At 42.8% G+C, this 26,934-nt stretch overlaps 1 protein-coding gene across 2 annotated transcripts; it reads right to left on the reverse strand.

The window, feature by feature from the left end:
* Nucleotides 1-328: 328 nt before the first annotated feature.
* HECA (hdc homolog, cell cycle regulator) lies at nt 329-26,654 on the reverse strand. Of its 2 annotated transcripts, XR_013956603.1 has the most exons (5): nt 26,263-26,654; nt 10,580-11,620; nt 7,095-7,249; nt 3,719-4,425; nt 329-568 (listed from the first exon to the last, which is right to left on the reverse strand). XR_013956603.1 is itself a non-coding variant. In XM_080615439.1 (4 exons), exons 1-4 carry the CDS (start codon nt 26,492-26,494, stop codon nt 4,261-4,263), a joined length of 1,593 nt encoding a protein of 530 aa, XP_080471565.1. In that variant the 5' UTR covers nt 26,495-26,654; the 3' UTR covers nt 329-4,260. The 2 variants fall into 2 exon arrangements, 1 of the variants encoding a protein (XP_080471565.1); XM_080615439.1 differs by having other exon boundaries at nt 329-4,425.
* Between the last annotated feature and the right edge of the window lie 280 nt (nt 26,655-26,934).

Genomic DNA, 26,934 nt, shown 5'->3' on the forward strand with positions numbered 1-26,934 from the left:
ACGAAGGATTCAACACTCTGTCCTCTATTCATCCCCACGGCCAATGGCCGGTGCGGCACACGGGTATTCCTGAATCAGCTCCTAGAGGACACACTACACTACAGAGGGAGCATTTCTATGTCAACAAAGTGAACAAGACTTCGGTTTTGCAAGGGGACACATCGCCTCCCTCTATCCCTTTTAGTACAGTATGACATCAAAGCTTCATTTTAATTGACACTGAAAACCTGTCTCTTTTAATACTTGGGACAACTAGAGTAAGTTTCTCTATAAAGAGCAGGAGTAATAAACAGTCAAGAGAAGAAGGGGGAAAGAAGAACCCACACTGTTAGCTGTCTGGTATTTATTACTTTTTAATACAGAGAAGTCACAACAAAATATTCTCTAACACCACACGTAAATGATATCATAACCAATTATTTTAATTTCATCAACATTCATTTGCTATGTACATATTCTCCCATCTGCAAAAGTGCAAAGAATGTCTCAACAAGAAACCTTTATGGACAAGTATATTTTTGAGGGGTTTTCTCACCAGTGACCTTACAACGTGTTTGTCCTCAGTTACCTAGTACAGCAAAATGAAGAGTACATGGGAAAGAAGGAAGAAAAAAAAAAGAAAAAAAAAAAAAGGAGAAAAAGAGAAACTGGGTTAGATGCCTCCCTTGTAGAAATATTCCCTATTTTCCCAACTAAATTCATAATGAATACAATGCTCACTATTGGAGATGTTAATGGAAATAGACTATAGGATAGTCTATGGGCTGGCTATAGAATACTGTAGTTTTAATGACTCTGCAGCATTAAGCAGAACAAGAATTTCAGGCTGTTCACCTTGGTAGACATCAAATTACACATCAGCATGTGAAAGATGTCCATCATGTTAGCTATGGTTATCAAAATTATAACATCCCACTGATGGATTAATTCATTTTTACACATCCAAAACATGAAGTCTATTTAAATGCAAGCCTCTCCTATGGAAAACAGTTAACTACTGGAAAGAAAAGCATTTGCACATGCAACTCCTATTACTATCTCAAGGAGCATCGTGCACTTAAGAAGAGTAGAATGGACCTCCGAATCCAGAGGACTGTATTCTCTTTTCTAAACCGTATTTCAGGCACAATTTAATCTGATCACAGGCCAGATTAAAAAAAACCACACAGCATCAGAAAAATGAAAGGTAATGAAGAATAAACTTTAGCCAAATAAGCTAAGCAAGGAGCTGGGGAAAATCATTTCCCTTTTGACACATTTAAAAGCTCATGACAACTTCCAGTGCTCATCAAGGCAGAAAGCAAATCAACTGCAGTCCAGTTTAAACTCTGAAGTAGCTATTAGGTCTCAAAAAAGTTACCTTTGCCTTTCCACTTACGCAAAGCCCAGCTGAAACTCTCATGGCCAAAGGGTGGGCCTGACTGCTTCACTGACATCTGATGTATGTTACAGAAAATACTGCATTTTGCAGTAACCGAAGACCAGTTTTCAGTACCAGCAAGAAGCAGGGAAAGCATTCTCTACAATTTACTTTGGATTGAAAGCTCAGAGGAATCTTTCTGTAGCTCAGCTGGTTTCCATCGAGGATCATTTTTACAGTGCCAGGAGTGCTGCTAGCCTCCAGTGGAGAGATGTGTTTCGCAAGAAAACAGGCATTTCCTCCACTGGTAGGTAAGATTCACTGAACAGCAGAATTAAAAGGAAAAGCTGATGGAGAACCAAATGGTCTTCTTGGATGAATTTGTACATAAGTCCTTGTCACTGTTAAGACTTTAAATATGCTTACCCCCTCCCCTTTTCTCAGTCTGCTGTGTTCTTCACTTTGACTTGAATATCCTCTACAACCTTGCACACAATTGTGTTTTTAAAGCTAGCCAATTCCTTTTTTCCATGTCTACTCATTCTCAATTGTCACACATCCATGTCTGGAGAGCCATCTAAGTACTTAAAAAACAGAATGATAAATTAAGCTACTCTAAGGAAACCAAATAAACAAGTATTTAGAAGGACTCCAGATCCCACATCTCCCCTACCATGTGCATTGTACCATGACACCTCCCCTCTCCAAGTGCATAAAAAGTGGATACAGAGCACCATGTAGCCCATGTGGGAATTAACACCCTAGATTCACAGCGTGAGTGACTGACACTCAAGAACAAATGCTACAGTAACAGATGTATCCTTTACTTTTTCTCATTACAAAAGCTGTCTTTGCTGTGTGATTTCAGACTGCTCGAACAGTCTACCCATTGTCCGTCTGGTCTGGTTCTCATGGTCTCATGGTACTGCCAGGCAACGTGACTCCAAACCTTGTTAGACACCCTAACTCCATCAGGTTGCTTAACACACCATCAAAGCTGAAGGGCTCATCCTCCCTGAGGAGTTAATTCAAGTTATAATTTGATTGTTCTCCATAAGGGAAATCTCACTGCACAGCTAACTAGGCTGTGTAACTGTACAAGATACACAGTCCAGACGAGAATACCATTAACATCTGCTGGCTGGCTTCTAAAGACATTACCACTCAAGTTAGCAGTAAGTCATCTGTACTAACATAAGCCCTCTGTGCAGCTTGAGTATTACTCGAAGAATGGCTAATGCTAAAAGGACCTAATTCTGCAGTGAAGACAGCCAGGAAATAAAACTGTGAACTTGGCATTTTCATGCACAAAGAAACATGGATATTCAGTTCTAGTTTTATAAGCACATCAATTTCTTAACTTAGCAGAAAGCATAATTCCCAGACCAGCATATGAAGCACTTGTTTGGCATCTGATTTTTTTGTTTTCTTTCCCAGGGTGGCAGAGTATCAGGGCCATTTTCAGGATCATGATTTCAACAGATACACTCCTTAAAAAGATTCTTATTCAGAAAAAAACAAAATAAACTTCAGAAGAAACAAAAAATAATCCCGCCTCATAAAGAGAAACAAACCCCACACCTCTCAAGTGGACAAACACTCCACAAATACACTACAGAGAAAAGCAAAAAATACCCCAACTCTCCTGTAAATCTCAATTGCCTCGAGAAACCAAGCGAAAGATTGATGACCTATTTTAAAAGTTTTATTTAAGGAAGGAAGAAATGGGAACCAAGAAACAACAACTGCAGAGTCTACAACAACCGCAGAGTCTACAGAGCCAAGCCCTCTGATACAAATTCACTGACTAATGCATAGTCTATTTCATACAGCACAGAGGCATGTAGAAAGTAAATACGCCAAGTCTGCATAGTCTCCAAGTTTTTAAATCCTGGACTTAATGCCATTTTGGAAGACAAAGGTGCAGAAACTAATTGTCATAAAAAGCGATGCCGTATTTTTTACTCAGTACCTCTCAGCTCTTACAGGTCTGACACCCCAGATCCTGCTTCATGGTCCTCCTTCCACACCAGCCACACCAGTTTGCAGTAGACAGCAAAGCCCCAGCCCCAGCAGACACATACAAACACATCCCCATTCAGCTCAGCCTGCTCCCCCCCAAAAAATGGCTGTGAAGAAACACCTTTAAATAAAGCATTTTAAGATCTCCAGCTTGTTTTGGTATAGACAGATGAGCTGGCTGGGCACAATGACAGCCCTGGTGGAAGCAGCACTATTGGTCTGTCAGTGAAGGCAACACACATCAAACGCACACAGCAGGAAGACACTATGCCAAAAATATAATTCATTTCAAGATTGCATTTTCTGGCATACATTTACATTCACTTGTCACGATACCTTAGTTTACCCCATCTCAGGAAATCTGAAAGAAAGCCTGCTCAGGTGACTGGCAGCACAGGGCCAGCTCCTATGCCCGTGGGAACCGATGCAAAAGGCTGAAGGAATTCAATAGCAACAGGATGGTTTCTTTCCAGGGATTTCCCATTTCCACCAAGCTGGAGCGACAACAGCCCCTACACAATTACCCACTTTCCAAAAGGACATATTTCTCTGTCCTGTCTGTCTCCCCACACCCTTTCTATAAACTGTATTACAATTGTACAAAAAAATAAACCCAAATCATTTTTAGCTGAACTTTACCCCCGACACGGGATATATTCAAAGGCCATTAAATTGGCTTGCCTCCAACCTTCACAGAGAACTTGTCAGGAGGATTCTGGTTTTAACAACATGTATATATACATATTAATATGTACACAAAGAAGCTGCTCTTTCAGTTAGAAAAGAAATTAAATTTCATCACAGAATGAATCCTATAAAAAGATAGGTAATAAAGTTGAAATACCCATAAAATAGCTATTACTAAAGCAAAGCTTTTGTCAATAAGCCTCCAAAACTTTAAAGGAAGAAAATGGCTTCACGAAGTGGTAGTCTAGATTTCCACAGTGAGGACACTGCTGGACGTTGCTGTATTCAGAGAAATACTGCATGCCAATCCGTACATCTATTACCGGCTTCCCACAGTGCTTACAGTTCAGTCGAGCCTGTAAAAACACAAAGAAACAAAAAAATCCCTTTTGAAATAACCATATTCACCACTGAAAACAAGGGCATCACGCACAGCCCGTGCCCTGCCCTCTCTGGCAGGACAAGGGGTAAGTCAGGAAACCAGCAATAATGGGATCTGATGGTAAAGACATTCCTCACCAGGACTGGTAACTCGCAGGCATACATGCTTTCCACATGAAATACCACCACTGAATTCTGGGGAGTAGGTTACCTCCCATTCTGACTGACGGGAGGTAGAGAATTTCAAAGTTTATTTATGCAAATGATTGTTTTGTGTTGCTTAATCTCTGAGAGAATTCCTCAATCCCCAGCACAAGAAGTGCTGTCTCAGTAAATCATTAATGAAGCCCCGAAGCGAAGAGAGAAATTTTATATTTGTGCCGTGCAATTCAACTGTTTAGGCTGATGTTTGAACATGATCTATGAAATACATCAGCATTTTAATCTTTTGGCTTAACAAATCTATAACTCGATCTACTTTATCAGCACAGCATGGTGTAAGTATCTATTTAAACATTTATAATACATATCAGGTTATACAAACTAAACATCACTTCAAGGACATAAAGTATTCTATAAAATCCAACATTAACTGGGTGGATATGAGAAATAATTAAAGGTCAAGGGTGAGGATAGACAGATCTATTAATGTTCAGCAGTAACAAAAAAAGTAAGTCTTCAGAAGAAACCTAGCTGAGAAACCTAGCCCAGCTGATGTAAAGAAAGCAACAGGCGGTGTGAAAGCTCAGCAGACCATTTGAAATACGCACAAGAAGCAGAAGGGATTTGAGACTGTAAAGGAGTTTAAGAGTAAAGGTAGCAAATGATCAGTGGGGGCCTGAGCTGCACCATAGCTTAAACTCACTTAAAGCCCAATACACTAATGAAAGCTTCAGCTCTTCACTGTAAAGAACAAAAAAACATTTTCTATGGCAATCTTGATTTAAGGAATTTCCTGGGATGAGAAGAAGAAGAAATTATTAAAGTACTATTACCATTGAGAGAAGACTCAAAAAGAAACAAACCACCAGCTTCACAGCCATCTGCTCTGCTTGAAAAGCAGAAATTTCAAGAAACACAATCTAGTACGGTATGGATTTGTAGGAATTTTTTTCAGTAAAATGTTGTTTTCCCTCTTGCTACTATCCAGTACATCAACAAGGTGCTAGTAATCTGTAGCGGCTGCAATTCATTATCCTACATGCCCTTTTGTAATGTGTGATTAAATACTTTGAAATAAGGTATGCAATTATTCAAAATAAAATTAACAGGGCAATAAATCATATATCATATTTAAATGTCATTCCTCTGTATGCATGGAATCATCTGTAGCAATCATGGTGAAACAATAATGCACGTTATCTGGCAATCACAGTCACTGTGGCTAATGATTTCATAGTCAGTTCTATTACTTACCATGTACTGTCACACTATCCATTAATCATATAATTAAGGCTCTTGTATAATGAGACCTTAATTCTTGTCTTGTACATTCAACAGAAGCAATTCACATTTAAATTTGCTGGCTTTTACAGAGCTAGCATATCAGCATCAGTGGTTTATCTTTAGAAATGCCTATTTTTTAAAAAAGGTTACAGTCTCAAGAGGCACTAAATTTGGAGGCAGTATCTCTGTCTTTAGTTATAATCGTTGTCAATGTCATTTTAACCAGTAGCAGCAATACCACTTGTCTTTTGAGCAACACATTTTGTTCACTATGTTAAATGTAAAGTAAAATGGTATTTCACATACTGACAAAATGGTATTTCAGACTGCTCTGAAGCACACACATTACCATGAAGTGATCACACTTTGAATGAGTGCGACTTTGCGAGGCTCTTGTCCTAAGTCAGTAACAACATCAAAAGCAACAGCCCTCTCCTGAGCATCTCAGTGGACCACTGGGCTATTCTCAGACAAATGCTTTTTCCATGGCTGTCTACCCCTACTTGCACAACAGAGTGCTCTGCCCATCACATGAACAATTTCCTTGGATGCTGATGATCCTGCTCCCTCAGGCACACGTCTACTCTGCAGTAATCCCAGGCTTTGGATCTTTCTCACCCAAGGTATAGATTCAGTGAGCATTTAAGGAAAAATAAGCTGCTGCAGGCTGTGCCAGAGTACCATCACCAGAGTCAACCACAGCAAAGATTAAGCAGAGCTGGGTAACCTCTAAGCACAAAGACACTTTAGATCTTTCCATTCCATTAGCTTTTTTTTTGCTACAATTCTGGTAAAACACAATTCAACCAACTAAAAGAAACCTGCATACATGAAACATCTGCTGGAAATGTGCAACTGTTATTAAAATTGTTACTATTGGAATTATACCAGATACTGAACATACTTGCTAGTGATAATTCTAAACATCAGATTTAACTGTTAATACATTTAAAGGGGCTTTATTTAAAAACATAACTACTGATCACTGCACTGGCCTTTGTCTAGCTATAGGCCACTGGGCCTCATAAATTAAGACAAAAGCACAGGAACTTGGTCAGTTCTCTTGTATTGCACTCACAGGTACAGGCTGGAAAAGAAGGATGGAGGAAGAGAAAGGAAGAGAGATACATAAACCCTGGCTATATTTATCAGCAGTTGGAATTTCACCTTATGAGTCTTATTTACATACAGTACTAACCTGACAACAGGGAGATGCTGCCAGAATATCGTAGGTATACATAGTTCCCAGCTGATGCCAGCTTCCATCCCATCGGGACTTGCACTTAATGCAGATAATTTTGTGAACCCCTTCTAAGCAGTCTACGCAAACAGCATAAAGGTGCATAAGCCTTCCTGTGGACAGGAAAGACACTTCTTAAGGAGACTAGAACAGAAGATTAAAACAGACATTTCCTGCAATGTGTTATCTGCCCAGTAGTGATACAAATCATACCTTATTAAAATCTTTTTTTTTTTTTTTTAAAGTTAAATGATAAAGTAAAAAATATTTCTCTACGGGAAATGCATAGGGCTTGATTGACGCTATTTTCCATGTATGTAAAACTCAGGAACAGTTATCACCCTGACCACCCTCCCTTCCCCCATTTGCTGATACAGCTTAGCAATATATTTTATAAAAGAAGTTGCTGAAACTCCATGTACAGATGCCAGGTTAAGCTACATGATCAGCTGTAGTGTTTCCAAAACCAGGATTGTGCCTAGCTTCACCTCTACCTGACAGAAAAAGTGGAGAAGTGTTGAAGCTTATTAGCAAGCTGGGTACAGATTCATTTAACAACTTGCCAACATCTTCCAGCAAAGATGGAATTAAGACCTGATATTTCTCCTGGAAAAAAGCAACAGCAAGATGAGCCATTTTCTTTCATGTACTTTTTTCTGAATGTTAAGTATATTTACAAACATTATATGTATTTCACATACACAGACTTTAACATGCCATTCAGAAGTACAAATCTACTGAACCCTATCATGACTTAGGCTTGTATGCACAGTCACTTTCAAAACCTGAGTTATACTGACTTCCGTAAAAATCAAGTGGCTCGGACTTGAAAATGAAGCATTTTCTCTACATAAATGTGACTAAACTCACCAATGCAAAATCCAAGATGCAAATTTCACACAAAACAAAAAGTCCTGCATTAATTATGGAGATCTGTCACCTAGATTATGCACAATTTGTAGTGACTGAATTCATTTCTGGTTTAGTAGTTGGCTAGTAGAAGTGGGCTGTCACAGAGTACTAATCTGTAATACACCATTATTTTGTACTGCTATATAAGACAAAGCTAAGAAGAAGCGCAGTTACAGATCAGCTACAAAACAGGACTTACTACTTGCATGTAGTATGTGTTTACTTTGGATTGTGATTTGTGCTCTTTAGCGTCAAAGTACTAAACACATCACAACCTGTAATTTAATGAACACACATCTTGTACCTCTTCTAGATAAAAGGGAATGAAATATTGACAATTTATGATTAGTCCATACCATACCCTTACAAAATTAATAGTTTGGATTTTAAATTTGTTTTGGTTTTTCAGCTAGTTATTTTAGAAAAATCAGAAGTAAAAACCAGATTCTTTCTAAAATGTATATACAAAATAAACTTGCTAGTATGAGCTGGCAAAAATTGAGCTATTCCTCACTGGTGTGTTCAGCTCTAGAAAATGTGATGTGATGAGACTGAAGTGCAAACATAATAAGCTCTGTTCCTAAAGTGAACACTTGAGATTAGAAACATTCAAATAATTTCACGCACAGAAGACTTGTGCTGTGCAAGAAGATAAAATAATATTCCCCATCTGAAGTTCTGCACTGTTCCTGCAAGTTAAAATACTGTATTCCCCCATTGCTTAAATTCTTTTGTATGTAGGAAATGAGGCACATCATATCTCAAACATGCCTGAAATAAAAGAAGTGATTTTGCATACACCCTGGAACCGTACCTTAAAGGCTTAATTTCATTTCAAAGAGTACTTGTGATAATAAACCATTGGATATGAGGAAGAGATTCTTTACTGGAAGGGTGGTGAGGCACTGGAATGGGTTGCCCAGGGACGTTGTGAATGCTCCGTCCCTGGCGGTGTTCAAGGCCAGGTTGGACAAAGCCTTGGGTGGCATGGTTTAGTGTGAGGTGTCCCTGCCCATGGCAGGGGGGTTGGAACTAGATGATCTTAAGGTCCTTTCCAACCCTAACTATTCTATGATTCTATGATTTTACCCAGGATAAGGAGGTAAAAATTTTAACAATTAATTATTCACAGCATCTTGCCTGAGTGAGTTTTTCAGATGTATCAGCCAAGGGGTAAGGAGCAATTAATTAAAGACATATTTTTGCAGAGTTTCATTCTTAGCTGGAAATGTTAAAGAGTGATGAGTTTCACTACTGCTAACCAGCTCTTAGTACTGATGAAATCACAAGCACATTGTGCATGCCTCCCCATGAAAGCAAATAGGCATTGTAATCTCACACACATACATTCAGTTCATCCTGGAGCTTTTTTTCGCTTGTATATTTGCCTCTCACTTCTTCTCTTTTAGTACATTAGGCAATACAGAAACAATAATGTTAGCATGAATACAGTTCAGTAACTTAGTGCGTAATGATTTAAAGAAAGAAAGAAAACAATACAAAGTTTGTTGAGCAAAAGAAATGTTGCATAACAAGTATTGCAACCATGCATAGCATATAATAAATTTATTGAAAGGAGAGAAACTGAAATGTTAAAATACCTCTCATTAGTGCCTTCCCAACACCGTTTTCGACGTATAATTCTATGTTTTTGAACACCCAACTATGAATACTTTCTCTGACTGATTTGAGCCATGCTGGCTGCCAGCAGGCTGCAGGACAGGCATGTTTTGCCATGTACCACCCTGATCACTTAGTTTGGGGCACAGCTTTCAGGAAGAGCTGATGCGCATCCTAGCCCACATCCATTTGTTCCTCTAGGAGGAGAAAAGTAATACATTCCTTGGTCTCAACTCAGCTCGGAGCTGGGACATGATCAGAACGCAATTCAAACAGGTAGGAGTTTGGAAGTAAGTCTAAAACCCTCACTACGCCTTTGCTCCTTCAACCCACCATATTAAAAGCTTACTTTTACTATGTCTAGCCTCTCCAGGTCAGTGTTAACATAGGCCAGACTATATCCTTTCCCTATTAAAAAAAAACAAAACAGTCTGCTATAAAACAAAACTGACATTCTCCAGTCTGAAAGCAGATGAGAGGCATCTCACCTCACCAGTGGTACAAATATAACCTTCACCCACACTGCAGCACAGCATGCTTAAATATAAAAGGTTGTTTGAAAGGTTGATGCATATCTTGGAGTAAAGTTCACAACAGATAAAACAGAACACACATGCTGCAGAACAGATTGGCTGGGAAACCTTCCCACGATCTACCTAAAATCCAGATGAGAAACATTTTAGTTGTAAACCGAAACACAAGGCATGGATCTTTCTATGCAGCATTTGCTTTTGGTAATTCCTCCTAAGTGTTTCAATCTGATCCATGTGATTAATTTGGATGTGACTTCAGAATCTACACAACTGCTTAAAACGCAGAATTGGGATGAAAACCTACACTGGGGAGTACAGGGCACAGAAGGCAGTTCCATCATTTAATGAAACCTAGCATGACTGACAGACAACCTGTACCTTGAAGGTGACAGGGAACATCATATTCAATCTCATCATGTCTCGATGGGCTAAGGAACAGGGTCCCATCCACCAGCGGAAACTGTTCAAACACTGGCAGCGCCCTGTGGCATAGTGCACAGTTTACAACATTCCTGTGGCTGGCACTAAGAGCAGCAAGGATGAACTTCCGAAGGTCCTCCCCTTGGCCCACCTGGGCATCGTCTTCCATCCGCACATGAAAGGTATTCAATTTATGCCTGGGGATATGAGTAAGCAGCTCAGACAGATCGAGCCTTCTCAAAAACTGCACAGGGGCATCAAAGTGTCCTGACCTATGTGCTTGCAAGCCAGCTGCCCCATAATCAAAATGCGTGTTCCTGAACATGCCCCCACCAGCCATGTTCTTCTTATGGGGCTCCAGGTGAATGGCGTTCTTCAGAAACTCTCCTAGGTATCGGGAGGAACGAGGGACGCTGAAATGCGTGGGGGCAAGAATAGAGTAGCCAGTGGGTGGGGACTGGCCAGGAGAGACACAAGGCGAACGGATGGCATAGCTGCCACCCATGACACCCTTCTCCTGGGAGTTCTGCCTGTCCATTGAGTGCCTTCGCTGGATGTCATTACTCAAGCCTTTCTGCGGCTTGTTGGCTGGCCTGCCTTTTTTGGCCTCCTCTGCCGACTCTGCCATTGACCTTCCTGCACTCTTCTCCAACACGGACTTTTTCTTCTTATCATCCTGCATTCGCTTTACTTGGTACCAGTCAGTGTCCTTCTTTAAATGACCCTGCCCACACCGACAGGAGCAAAAGCGAAAAGCTAGGTCATAGCCCTTCTTTGTCCACATGTTTTGGCGACACTGCTTTTCATTCCAGCTCCTGGCTCTGCCAATGCAATTGAACTGGACGAGGATACTGCTTTCCCACTCATAGAAGCACTGAAGGTGCATCCAGGTGCTGTACGGACAATGCTCGTTGTTGCATATAACCTTCTGGTAGTCATCCTTCTCCAGATCCACCGGCCTTCCAAAGCTACAGATCAGTGGAGTAGCACAAGGAGCTTCTGTGGAAGATAAAACAGATGCATTAATAACCTAACAGCCCACTTATTACAATACTTTTTCAAACACTGTGCTAAACATGCATTTGAGCTCTTACTCATGATCTATATTATCAAAGAGCCCACAAGCACTAGCTGTGGGTTAGGGCAAATAGCAGTCTTTGCCAGAAAAAGTTAAGTACGTGAAAACAGATATGGAAATGAGGGAATAAAGAAACAAAATGACGTTACAGCTTGTTTAATACTCAAAGCACCTCAGAAGCATTAGCCCTCCTCAAAGGTTTGTGGATACTGTTGCAAGGCCTTAAGAAGTGAGGAGAAAGCTTTGTGGATGTTTCTGGAAGGTTGCTTTTAAGCCTGAGAGGCAGCATGGGGAGAACACACAGATGTTTGTTTGAAAAACAAGGAGGCGATACAGCTTGGCTTTGCAATCACAGGGAGAGGCAGGAATTGATCTTTTCTTTGGGACTGAGCAAGAGACAATAGCTTCGGAGAGAAGGAGGAAGCAGAGGACTTTGAAAAAGCAAGACAAACAGCTTGTGTTCCCACTACAGAAAGGAGGGCCTTTGTTACATTGCTTAGGCAACTATAGACTATACTACCATCACTGACCTCCTGGATAGCTAAATTTCACAAATCAAATAGTCCTACAACACAGACAAGTTGAAAAAAACAAATGCCACGTGTTACTAGCAGCAAAGTAGCAGCCTTTGCTATATCCTTCAGCAAAGAACAGTTTATTTCAATTATCTCCCTGCAACAGTATCAGCTTCTAAACAAAAATGTTCTACAAAAACTGTTCTGCGTTTATGCACCAGCAACGTTTTCCTCTTTCTCACCAAAGTACCACAGACTACGTATGACTGCATTTGTGGCTGTTCACTGGCAGCTGGGAGGCAGAGAAAGGACAGGAAATTTTCAGTTGGAGTTCCTATTAATCTTTGGAGTTTCTAGTTATGAAGTTTTTAGATGCTTACCCAAGTATTACAAATATTTATCCTCTGTATTTCTGACTTCTTACTTCCTCCACTTCACCAAAAACTACTACTGCAACAGGGCTGGCAGGATGCCTTTTCACTTCTATATTGCCGCATTCAAACACGAGCAGGTTTCCTCAGGGTCTTTCGTGCTGAAGTGCCACCTCATCCCATGCAAAACAGAGGAAATGGCTCCCTGTAGTTTCCAGCCTGAGCCAGAGCTCCAAGACTTTCAAAAGAGCTAACACCAAGCCTTGTGGAGAGAGGCTGCTGTGATCCAGGATTTTAGTTGTTTGCCCTTAGGACTTTAAATTTCTCTGATAATCAGGGAAAAAGCCCACCATTTGGTTCCATTGCTTTTAATCCCCTTCTTGTCCATGCCAGCACAAATAATCAAACATAATTTGCAGGTGTTATGCTGCTACATTTACTTTTACTCAGACTCTCATTAACAGACATACTATCCAGCCTTACCTGTCCTACAGCAGCAATACACAAACTACTGCCAGGAGGCAGGAAGAAAGAACACGCCATGCTTTACAACAACGTATCTTTGCCATGCTAGTGGCTTTGTCCCTTCCCATCAAGTTTTTGTTAAAAAGCTATGAACAAACAAACAAAATCTTCAGGGTTACCTTCTATAAATTCAAGTAGCTCTTAAGACTTATTTACCCAGAAGAGACAGGCACAAAGAGCATGAGAAAATGTTCCCAAGCCATTTCCTGGAAGATACCACATCTTCACCTCATTTCTCTGCCTCCATTTCTAATGCCAGAAGCAGCACAATTGCAAGGAGAATCTTCTGCAACACCTTTCCTTCAGGGACTGGCCTATAAACTACAGGCAAAGCACATTCCCCAGAAACATTCTCTTAAAGCAAAAAAAGCCTATTTCGTTTCAAAATATGAATTTGTTCAGTCATTAAAAACAAATTATCAAATTGAACAGAGATGAGAGGCTTTCCCTAGGGACTCTTCGGAAGTTCCTTCTACGCATGTGACACCGATAATCTCACTATTTGTCTCAGATCTCTGAAAAACCCACTAAGAACACGCAGATTTTGAGATACCTTTGAGAAGCATGAATTTTATTGGCTACCAATGACTAATCTCTCAGCCTAGAGAAAATAAGGCTCAGGGGAGACCTTATCATCATGTTCCAGTATTTAAAGGGTGGCTACAAAGACGATGGAGACTCCCTTTTTACAAGGAATTACATGGAAAATAAGAGTGGTAATGGGCACAAGTTACTCCTGGGGAGATTCTGGTTGTACACAAGAGGAAACTTTTTCACAATGAGAATGGTCAGCCATTGGAATAATCTTTCCAAGGAAGTGGTGGACTCCCCAATACTGGCTACTTTTAATATTTGGCTCGACAGGGGGCTAGACATCTTGTCTAGGTCATGCTTACTTAGAAAGGTTGGACTAGATGATCCTTGAGGTTCCTTCCAAGCTGGTATTCTATGATCCTACGATCGATTCTTTCATCATATTTAGGGTCTGAAAGCATAGTCTACAATTATAGCGACCTTATGCAATTTATGTCAGAGAAACCAGTTAAACTGAAACCATTAAAGGCAAATCAGCAGAAGTCAGATGTGCAGCAAAATACCGGAGGTACCAATATGAACAGTTCTCACTTACTTACACATTTCCTGTATTCATCTATTTTCGTGCATATTCCTTTCCACTACTGCCAGGAGGCAGGAAGAAAGAACATGCCAAAAATCCATTTATGGGCCCCCCCATGTTTCAGAGTGTAAATGTTCTAGCAGTTGCAGGTATAATTATAGCTGACAGCAGAGAAAGTTACTATACAGACAAGTCTAGAGATCTCCGCTTTAGAATAAAAGATTTACACTTGTCATCCAAACTGCTGTATTTAACCAACTAAAAAAGAAGAGTTTCCTTGATTAGCCTTTGAATATGTTTTTGGGTTCAGATGCAAAAACGTATGATCTCCAGCTCCCTTAGAAGCTCACAGCCTCTTCATTATGTACTGGGTGTCTAGAGGCTGCTGTAAAGGTGACTTTCAACAGTTTTTTCCCGTTTTTCCTGGTTGGTTAGTAGAAGAACTGTGGATTGGGATATTCTCCAGCTTCTCCTTGAGAACTTACAGATTTCACATTACCTGAGGAACTTCCCAAACAGCATAACTATGGGCAGGAAGAAGCTTCAAATTTTGGACAGTGATGTCATTTTCAACATTTAAGTTAACTAAGTGACTACTAGATGACATTCCTTCATCTGATCTTCTATCTACTCAGTTTGATTTGGCTGGTCAAACAATCACCATAGCAAAAGCAAGTCTAGAGCTGCTACAAGAAAGCAACGGAACAAAGAGCCATTCCCCATGCAAAAGACCGAATTGTTAAATGCTGGCACAGAGATCACTCTGGAAAATATCGCTAAGAGGAGAAGCTGGTCCCTACGCACCTGTTCTGGGCACTCACCTGACATTTCACTACTGTCACTAATACTTCAGAAACCCAATAGGTATCTCTGCCACATCAAGGTTAACACCATGCCAGCCAAAGCCCCTGCTTTCACTGATACAGTTTTGTTATTGCAAAGTCTGCTGGTTTGGAGAAGGCCTTGATAAACCATTCCACTACCTGAAAAGCATACAGAAACTTGAAGCCAACATTTGGTTCTGCCTAATATTTCAAATTCCAGCAGGTTTATCTGTACAAAACAGACTGTGCAGGACTGAACATCCCTTGCAGACTTCTCTCCATTCATATCTCCTGTCAAACATAATCATACCACATGTTCCTACAGAAATAATAAATGAGAAAAAGAAAACAAAGCAATTTTTTGGTGCATCTTTCCTAGTTAACAGTAACAGATACACCTTCAGAGCAAAAGAGACTACATTCAGATCATTTAGTATGGGAGCCATATTAGCAGATGTAAAGAGCTCATCCCATCAATTCACACCCTTGGAAGCGCTCTGGGTTATTTAATAATTTTGTAAATGAGACAAAGCATTTATTAGAGAATTACAAAACTTTAAAAATTCTTGTTACGAAGCCCTTTTATTTCTCATTTATTAGAAATGTATTTTGAAATTATTCTTCACAAAGTCAGAGCTAGAATCATCATCTTAAATGTTTTATGATAACAGTAGAATTACTGTGAAGAGGGACAACAAAGGGGAGTAAACAGAAATTCACATGACCAAACTGCCCATCTACACCTGCAACACCAAGCTGGTTTGTCACTTAAAAATAATTTGCTTCCAAGAAGCTAATAGCTCACCAAAGTTGTGAAACCGAACTTCAGAAAAATGGAAGATTATGAGGTATGAGAGAGCAGCATCCATTCTCCCAGCAGACCTTTGTGAAATAACACCTAAACGACCATAAAAGTGACTCTATTTTACCTCTCAGTTTCAAGATGATTTTCACTGCCTAAGAGAACAAAATGAGACAGTGTGCGATTTTGTGCAGCAGAACGGCTTCGACATTTTGACACAAGTGCATGGCTGTAATAGACAGGCTGCCAAGTTGCAACTGCAATTGCACACTGCTTCCTTCAAGAAGTTAGGTTTCCACATAAAAGAATAAATGTTTTAACATATTCTAGTGTAGTGATTTTGATCAGTAATTCAGAAAATAGCTGCAAAGGGCAGCACATAAATGTCCTCTAAAACAGAAATAACATAAAATATTCCAAACAAATGTACATTTGAGCAAAGGTAGCTCACTGTTTAAACAAGGTTATGTTTTATGTTTGACAGAACTACCATAAAAATAACTTTTCTTTCAAAAACAAAAACATGACAGAATACTGCAAAGGAGCTGATCTGGGTGTCTGGCTTTTTCTCAGTTTCCTCTTTCAGGTTTATAAGCATTAATAAAACCCAGGAATAGCAACAGATGAGATAAATCACCTTCAACAACAACAACAACAAAAAAACCCAACACAGTAACTATTCTACCTTTAAAAACAAAAACAAAACCAAAAGAAAAACCAGAAACAAGGTAAATGAAAACTACTGTTCCTGTTTTATGACTCAAATGAAAGCAGCAGAACAACAGCTGCCAGAGGAACTTGACTCTGATTAAGTAAATGAAGGAGAATATTGTTTACTTCGGTTTACACACCCATCACAAAAGCAAAGATGCACCCAGCAAGCCAAATGCAGTGACTCCATGACTTCAGTTTTGTGACTGCTCCCATTTGTTCCAAGCCCTCAATGCAGACGCCTAAAGCAAAATTCGCTCTTCCCCCAGCACATTCCCACATTATCCATTGTGTTACACACCACAGTTTCTCAGTCAGTGGACAGAAACAGATAATTATTTCCTGTACTTGTCAGCACAGGTTTCAGCTCAGAGTCCAGACTTGCTATTGCTGGTAAAGCTCAAGGGAGGTGGTGAGGCTGGGGGCAGAAGACAGAGAAGCATGGCAGCTGTTGGAAGAGGCAGCCCTACTCCCTACTATCACCTTAAAACAACTGTCAGGTGAAGCAGGCTGTTATGGATCTGGAAGAAGAAATTCTTAAAGAAAAACCCAAAAAGAGGTAAGGTCTTAGCACTGGATCGGATGCAAGACCCTTATCATTACTTGCATTTCACCTACCATTACTCTAGCATCTCATCATCTATGCCAAGGACACTTCACTTGCCAGGACATTACCTAGGTCAGAACGGCACCTGTGGGACACATACTTTGCAAAGCAAGCACTTTTAACCCTACCACTGCTTTCTCATTAACAGTGCTCTCTTCACAGCCCTAAACAGCTAAGAATTGTTCACTCTGCCAGCTTGAACCAGAGCTGAGTCATTTCTGTGGAAGGCTACTCCCTACCAACCATCTGCATGAATCTTCCGAACTTCCTCTGCCATCAGCATAGCTTTATTTTAATTGAAGTCATACAATATTATTCTGCTAATACAGCAATGCAGCTGTATAAAATAAACCACCACAACAACAACAAAACAGCCTGAACAAAGAACTTGCACTAATTATCCAAAGTGTTTGCTTTGGTGAGCCCTGGAATACAATCTAATATTCAAAAGATTACCAAGACAAAATGGTACTGCCATACATATAACTGGTTAAACAGTACAAATAATAGAGCAATACAGAAATGATCAGCCACCTTCCCAGGAGCCTGAAGGCAGAAGGAAGAATGCAATGGGAAAAATGTAGATACAAAAGGTAGGATTGGATCTTCTGTGCAGCAACAATAACAAGTAACAGCCAATAAATAGTAACAGAAGTCTTTTAGAACAGCTTGGCTCATGGCATATATTGATAACACCCACTGATGATCACTGATGTCTCTCCAAAACTTCAGCAGTCTTTGCAGACCAATTGAGATGAAAGTTTCCAATTATCCTCCAGCAAGGACGGAAAAAACAAGACAGCAGTACCTGGCAAGCCACCTTATACACAGGCTTTCTTCTATGTCACAAGATTCCCCCTTATGTCCTTGGAAAGAGAAGCCAATGTCAGCAGTCCATCTTCAGTGAGCAGCATATAAATTCAGGCTGGTGTGACCCAGCACAGACCCACCTGACTCCCCTGCCTTCCAAGAGGCACTGACTCCAGACAACCCCTCCTCGAAATGGAAGCCTGGCTGATAGCTTTCCACATGTAAGCACATACATATGGACACTTATGAGCCAATCTAGAGCTCAAGGACTAAGTAGTTGCATCAAATATTTATGCTCTGAAGTGGCTTAAAGAGAACAAGCTGGAAGCAGCCCAGCTCTCCTTGGCATGCTTACCCCATGTGCAAGATGGCACTAGTTCTATTAGGTGAGAAGTCACATGAAGTGCTCACCTTGACTAGAAAAAATAAGGTAATTTGGAGCTGATAAACCCCAGTTCACCTGGAAATTCAGACAATGGGTCTCCTGGAGGGCTGAGTAGGTGCTAAACCATCTCCACACACTTCACTTACACTGACTTCAGGCTTGGCCTCCAAGGGATTCTTCAGAAAAAAAACACAAAAAGGCCTAGCAACTACACAGCAGTGGGAAGATGCCATGGAAAACATGAAGACTCAACTCATACCTGTCACATTTACACCTTCTAACTTACCACACAGTCAGAACTAGTGCCTGATTATGAAATCAGCAATTAGCATGTGACAGAAAGTCACAGAATCACAGCATCATAGAATGGTTAGGGTTGGAAAGGACCTTAAAATCATCTAGTGCCTATAGTACCTACCCCCCTGACGTGGGCAGGGACACCTCCCACTCGACCAGGTTGCTCAAGGCACTGGCCTTTGAACATTGCCAGGGACAGAGTAAGTCAGTTATCTGTGGCTCTTATTCAACCACCCATTTGCAGTTCCACCATCACCTCAACAAACTAAGTCAGAAAGTCAAGAGTGGAACTGTACAAACTGAAAGAGGATAGGCACTTACATGTGCCTAGTTTTGCTTACTGTGCTCCAAGCTGGACCAACTGCCTACGCCACTTACACCCATCATGAGAATTCACATGTTCTTGTGGAATTCATTATAATCTCTACAGTTACTGCGCCACATAAACCCATCATAAGAATTCACATGTTCTTGTGGAAGTCACTATAATGTGTACAGTTATCATCTTGCCAACTTCTTTCCATTTAATACCTGTTGTCCAAACACAGAGAACAACTCAAATCACCAGTTTCGGCTTTTGCTTAGGGTGTACAGACCCTATCTGCATAGGACAAATCTTGCCCTGGTTTGTGATGTAATACCCTCAATCCAACTGAAAATATCACCAGTTCACCATAACAAAGAGAACAGGCGTGAGCCTCTACCTGTATCAGCACCAGTACAACTAATGCCAATGCACTCCTGATACTCCCATGTGAATTCTGAATTGTCTTAACCAGGTTAGGCAACAATTGGTCCTCCGTGCCACAGGTAATCATGCCCGGGTCAGAAAGACTTTTCACACTGTGGGTGGATTTTTCTGGTGGCCTTCATCATGGTGAATGCAGAGATCAGTGACTGTCTCAAGACTGGTGGGCCATCTACATGTTTTGAACAGAGGCTGTTGCTTTGTCTGCACATGAATCATCCTTACAGAAAAGTATTCCACCATTAACTTCTCTCATTGTAGCCTTCCAATAGCTTTTAATACCTTGAAACATTACAGAAAAGTAACTCTGGTGCCTTGAGAAAGAGACAGCCTAATATTAAAGCAGACTCTAATGCACCTGCCCTAGCAAGTTTTTAGTGGCAAATACTAACTCACGCTGGGAATAAAGAGACAACCGCGGCAAGCAGTAGATGGCCCAATACCAAGCACAGATGTAAACACCACAGGCTGGATTTGCCCAGATTGAGAGCCAGCTAGCCACCAGACTCAGCACAAAAGCAGAAGTAGGGAAAAGCAAAAGGAGAAAAGGTTGAATCAAGTGATATCACCACCTATTTTAGTTTCACGTCTAGGGATGCCTGAGCTATCGATCTATCGATAGATAGATCTATCGATCTATGCTCTCCAAGTTTCAGTAAGACAGTATTTTTATTTCCCATGCTTAAAGGCTAAAGGAGCTGTTAGAAACTCAGTAGGAATCGGGAGACGCAGTAACCCTAGCTGCAGTACTCAGCGTCTCTGCAAGACAGCAGCTCCGGCATGTGGAGCTGCCGGTTCCAAAAGGCACCTCCCTCATGATGCTGTGCTGGCTCCCAGCCCTGCCCATGTGCCATCTTTGGCATCTGTGCAGTGCACAGAGACCTCGACTGTACACTCCTCCCAAAACGGGTATCAGTACCACAGAAATGGAGACTGGGAGTGCCAGGAACACTCAATAGCCGGGTTCTGATTGAAGCTACCTCCAAGACAGGAACAACAGCAATACCCCTCTCAAGCCTGGGAAGGAGGACTGACAGATTCTACCACTGCAGGAGAAACAAAGAGATAGAGGTTAAAGTGAATGCTCTCAAGATAAATGTCACTAAGTCTACTGGGAAATGCCAGTACTCCACTTAAAATCTCACAAGCTTTTACATGGAATTACCCACTCTGGTGACTAGATTACTGCTTCAAAAGGCCTCTCCAAAATGATCTGAATTTCCACCAAAACTGTTTAAAGAAAGCTCATGCTCCACTTATGCTGTTGTAATTTAGACACCTTGGAGATTAGCTGGAGTATTTTAGCCTGACCTGGATGCAAGGTTTATCTCTATTTTTTTCCCCTCACATACACTGCAGGAAGAAAAGCAGAGAAAAATGGATGTCTGCCAGTCATCACGGTACTTTAACATCAAAGGATGTCTCAATATGCAGGGCTGTAAGCGAGGCTGACAAAAACTTACAAATATTTCCAAGGACTAGTAATCATTTTGTCACTACTTGTTAGATCATTGGGAGGAAGATACCAGATGAGTACAAGCAAAGTAAAGCAACCAGTTCAAAAACTATGTTTCTTCATATAAGACCTAACAAACATCAATCTTAACCCTTATTCATGCGAGCACTACACTTGAGCAAATGACTAATCACATGAACACAGAATCCTGTCAGGGTACCGATAACCATATTGATAGCAAATAACTGTCAAAAAAAAAACGGTGTGTACTTTCTTGCATGAAAGGATAGAATTTACTGTATCCAGTAATACCACAGCCATGATTCAATTTGCAAAGACTTGCAGTACACAAATTACATTTGCTACAACAGCATGTAATTGCATAGTTTTAAAAATCCTAAAACTAACGTGAAAGTCCTTTCGAACCCAATTTGCATTGATAGAGATAGTGTAATCTGCATTCAACTGATTTCTGCAGTTAGAAGAACTCAATGGAATTATGAAGCAAAATGGTTTCCCTTCAGAAAATTAATAGGTATTAAATTTTGTACTCACTGCAACAGAACAGAAACTTAATTTTCCAGGTGGTCTCACAGATATCAATAGGACTCCCTCAAGCTAAGCAATAAGAAGGTGCCAATACTGAACATCACTAGAGTGCCAAACTGGAACTGGTTGTTATATGCAGCAGGGAACATTTGATAGCAAATACTAATCCATGCCTAAATACTACAGCAATTTGTGCCCTAAAAATACATTTTAAAATATTGCACTGAGAAATTTTTTGACCTTCTTTAACAATCCCACCTCCAGGATAGCATCTTTTTCTTTTTTAGTAAATCTTAATTGTTGGCAAGTCACAGTTTTCAACACATTGGTCACTGCTGCACTGACTGATTTTCTTCTTCATATTGTCCCACATTAGCATTTTCATATGAAAGTAATCCGGTTTTACAAATCTGTGAAGCCCAGGTGAGGAGTGTGCAAAAGCACTGCTGGTCATTTTACACACAGCTAACTACAGATAAATTGAGAGCCCAGCCAGCAGAGTGGGCACTGCTCGCACAACCCCTCAGCTGTCATGCCAGGAATTCCACTCCTGGGAAACTGTGCCCCAGTGAGACCTGCAGCAACCACCTCCACTGGCTCCCCCACAGCCTTTTCTCCCCTAGAGACCCTCATGCCCACAGATTCTGTACAAATCTGACCTCTGGCCACTCCACCTGACAACCTACCAACTCACCAGCTCTGCCATGTCTGCAGTTTGAGGGCTCACTTCTGCTGGAGGGAAAAAAAAATAGTTTTAAAACAGGGGGCAGTGCACTGTAGGACAGTGATTTAGAGATAGCTATGTCACATTTTTTCAGTTTAACTTAGATGGCTCTAATGAACCCCATGTTTAAGGGGAAAAGCACAGATAAGGGGAGACAGCTCCTCCTTTTTACTCATCTTACAGCACCAAAGCTGGAGATACTAGAGTTATGAAGACAAGGGGTGAAGCAAGATGATAAGACAGCAACCATCAAGAAGACGAAGAAGACTGGGATCTCCTGGACACAATGAGGCCAAAAATGGAAATAAGGCAAAGAAAATGGATGGAAGAAAGAATTTTAGGGTCAGAAACAACTATACGTGGAAACCAGAGCACGGAGTTTATACAATAAGAAATAAAACAGTTGTAGCCAACTATTTAAAAGTGCCCAGGCTCAGCAAGGCAGAAGCAGAAAAGGAATTTGCCACTCAGCGCCCCTCAGATCTGAAGTAAGCCTTGTGGATTTTCCTCTTCTGCTGCTCAGAGTAAAGTATCCACAAAATGTCTTGCCTTCTTACACTTACTTATGCCTGCAGATGAAGATAACCTACTATTGCCACTGGGAACGCTGGCAATCCACAACACTGGAGTCAGGGGCAAGTGCTCAGTCCCATGGAGCTGCTGGTATAATTTTAGATGATGACAGGTCAGATTTTCCAGTTTGGTTATGAAAAGTAAACCAGAAAATTACCTAGAAGACTGAAAATTTATTAGGAACATCCTTCAGCCATTCTGAAGGCAGGGGTTCTAAGAAATGAGGCTTTCTGTGACACTGCATTTTAGTTTCCCTCTGCACTGTGATACTGTTAAACTATTCCACATACCTCCCCTTCCATGACCTGTCCCTTATTTTTTGGTCAAAAAAGATTAATCTATCATATACAGAATGCCTGCTTGGTCCGATGGTAAGACAGGAAACAAAGGCACAGCTACAGAACGTGAATCCTCCTTGTGAGCATCATCACAATAGTTCCAGTCCAAGACGGAGACAAGCTGTCACATCTGGTCAGTGGTTATGCTCTCCACCTTCCCAATTCCCATGTGGGAGTCTAGGAACGTTCAGTTGCAGTTTGAGCTCGGAACATGTGAAAATAAAAACACCTCCAAAAAAACAGCATAAGCAGACGCCCTCTTGGGGCAGGGGAGAAATCAGCTCACATTTCTCAATCATCGTGCCAAAACTTGACTGACACTTGGAGGGAAAATTGTGTGGGGACTGCAACTAAATTTGTCTAAATGTAAAAGGGAACATCTTTCCACTGTAAACCTGTGCTGTAACAGCAGCTCCGTATTACATGGCACCGCTAGTCTGAGCTGCGCGGAGAAGCCCAGAGGAAATGAAAAATTCTGTTTCATTACGGCAAACGGATGAGGGCAGAAACAATACCCGGACCACATAATGAACTGTGAAGACTTCAAAAAATTATCTGAACCACTATCCCTTCCCTGAGTTGAAGCAGGGTCCTGATGGGACTGCATAATTAGCCTGTCTTTCCAAAATCATGATGCAAAGCCAAGGTTTGAACAGACAGTCTTAATTTTGCAATTATTAAATCTGCTGCTTTCATCTCTGCGTACTCCTGTCTTGTCACATTCATGAAAGAAAACAGGCTATGTTATTATGATCATCTACCACTTTTCCAGGATAGAGTAGGAGAGTGGTGTAACATCAGACACATGCAAATTACTCTAGAACAACATATGGTGAAGATGCAGGAGAGAAGAGTGAGCCCAGAGATGAGGGACCCACAGGATCAGTGATCCTGGGCAGCCCGAGTCACAGCATGCAGCTTAATGGTCCAAAAGCAGCAGTGAAGAACTTCCCTGTGCCCAGCATACTTAATCCACAACCCAGAGAGGCTCCTGCGAATAGGGCTGACTGTGTACAGCAGAACTCTATTAACCTCACAATTCACTGCAGCAGGCACTTCCTCCATAAACTGCTTGGTGATCAAGTAACCAACTGTAAGTGCACAGACTCTTACAAACCTCTCGAGTCTAGTAACGGGATACTTGCCCCAGAGGCCCTGGCTTTACTACATAGCTTCATTTCAGATTCATCGGTTTTGAAGACTTGGGGGAATCCATTATCATTATCTAACCTTTTCCTTGCACACAAGAGCTGGACCCCCAGCTCCCCAGCACGACAGCAGCAGTTTCCCCTTTCATCTGAACCGAAACTGTTGAAAGCTTTGGACTTATCAGTGAGAAAACAATTTATGAAACGTCCAGCTCAGGATTATCTGATGGGCAGTAGTCGACGTAAAATAAAGCTAGCAACCACATCCACTCCTCCAGCCTTTATGATTATCTAAATGAAAGATATGACTAGATGATCCTGTCACAGCAAAGACGAGGTGTGCTGAGCAGGCACTTCCAGCAAATGCTAAAGCCAGTGTTGTACTTCTGTTGTGAGAGGAGCAGGGAAGGGGAGGGGGGAAAATTTGATGAGCCGAGGATGTTTCTGACCACTGAAGTCATATGGAAGCAGGAAGACAGAATAAAGAAGCATCCCATGTTAGCTCTTCGAAAGGCAGCCTCAACTCCTGACGAAGCTGGCCAGCACAGAGGAAGAATGCATACGGCACCTGGGACACGCAGCTTGACAGCTGAAGACTGACAGCCTGTCCAGCTAGCAAGCTGTACTGCTACCATTCACTGGCACCACCTCCAGTGGCATCTGCGCAAGGAACACCAACCACCTCGTTGTCCCCAGGGGAACAGTCACACCATAAACACACCTCTGCTTTCACTTGTGCTTGAGCAAAAAAATTTGGAAACACTGTTTATCCTCACCTCAAAAACTAAACAAAAGTCAAGCGTCTGTGTGAGACACCACCTGCAAGTGGATGTCGCACGTATTACATCACCAGACTGAAGTCATAACAGAAATGCTCTAGAAATCCCTTAACTCTGGCTAGGTTTTTTTTTCCCCTTGTTCACTCACTTGGAGCAAATAGTGAAAAAATAAAGAAAAACCCAACAATCAACCAAAAAGGAAATTCTAAGCATTCTCCACAATTCTCTGGAGTAATATTCGTATAAAAGCCGTCTGGCAAAGACTTTGCAAGCTAAAGTGATTCGTAATTAATTGCTAATATTTCTAAGGAAAAGTTTCCATTAAATAATACACGGGAATCAAGACATTTTGAAACCCAAAGCGAGATTCTTGGAACTCCCTTTCGCTGACAGCAGGACACAAAACAACCGCCACAAAGCACAAAACCAGTTGTAGCCACCCTCCCACTTTTTCCAAAGCTCCGGGTGTAAAATGCTGAAGACCAATTTGAGAGAGGCAAAAAGAGTAGGGACTCTGCACCTCGGTTTGTAAATCTAGCAGCTGACCGAAGATTTGAGGGAGGCGGGGGGGGGGGGGTTCGGGGGAGGCGCTGGCTTAGCAAAAAAACTGCAATAAAATTCTCGCCTATCTTTACTTTTAACCCGAAATACCGTTTTGCAAGAACGCCTTCAAACATGGACAGCAATTCAAGTTTCTGCAAGAAAACACCTTACCAAAATTACTCTGAACCCAAAACCAGCCCGCCGACCAAAGTCAGCATAAAATGGTTGGTAAAAAGTGAGCGCATCACCCTGACGAACCCAACCTCTATGAAACGCAAATAAAACGGACCCAAAAGTAAGACTCCATTTTTAACCGTGCTGAAATACAGTTGGGATTTTGCAGCCGGGCACCGAGTTAGCCGAGGCGCTGCCGCGGATGCGCTCCGGCCCCCGGCAGCGCACCCTGAGCTGCCCCTCGCCCGCCCGCAGCTACGGCGGACGGGCTCTGCGGGGCGGGCAGCCTTCCGCTCCCAGCGCCGCCGCCGCGGAGGCCCCCGCCCTCCGGCGGGTCAGCAGGCGGGGACGCCCCAGCGAGCAGCCCCCCGCCCCGCCGCGCACTTAGGGGACATCCCCGCGGCAGCCGCAGGGCCCGGGGCGGCGCCCGCCTGTCCCGCTGCCCTCCTCCGTCCTCGCCACGGCTTCCCCCTGCATATGCCCGCGCGTCCCAGCTCTCCAGGCGCCCCGCCGCCGCCTGCGCCACCGCGGGCCCCGGGAGGCCGCTGGGCCCGGGCCGCAGCTCACCGCTCTTGACGTCTCCAGGCGCTGCACCGCCCGCGGCCGCCGGGCCGCCCGCTCCGCAGCCCGGCCCGCTGCCGCCGCCCGCCGCCGCCGCTCCAGCTCCGCCGCCAGCCGCGGCACCGCTGCCCGCTGCCGCCGCGGCTCCGCCGCCCGCCGCCGCCCCGTTCTCCTGCTCGTCGCCGCTGCTGTTGGCGCGCTTGTTCTTCTTGCCCTTGCCGCCCTTCTGGTTCGGCATCGCGGGCCCGGCCGCCGCCGCTGCGAGGCGGGCGGCGGCGGCTGCGGAAAGCGCCGCCGCCGCTACCTCCGGCTCATGGCGGGTCCGTTGCGGCCGCGCTGCGCTGACGCCGCGCCCGCGGTGGGCGGCAGGGCCCGGGGGGCCGGGACGGGGAGGGCGAAAGGCGTGTCCCTCTCCGCCAGCCGCCGCCGCCCCGCTTCCTCCCGGAGCAGGCGCGGGCGCTGTCGGCAGCGGGAAGCGGAGCGCTCTGGGGAGGGCTGAAGCTGAGCCAGGCGGGGAAAGCGGGAGGGGCTTATCGGGAGGGAGAAGGCCCCGCTCCCGCCGGCACGAGGCGGGGGTCGGCGCCGGTGGCGCGGGGCGGGAGGCGCAGCGCTTCCCGAGAGGGAGAAGAGCGCGCCCCGCTCTGGGAACCGGAGCTGGAACCGCCCCCGCCTCCGTGG

Source organism: Psittacula echo (genome assembly GCF_963264785.1).
Source record: "Psittacula echo genome assembly, chromosome: 4".
NCBI classification, from domain to species: domain Eukaryota; kingdom Metazoa; phylum Chordata; class Aves; order Psittaciformes; family Psittacidae; genus Psittacula; species Psittacula echo.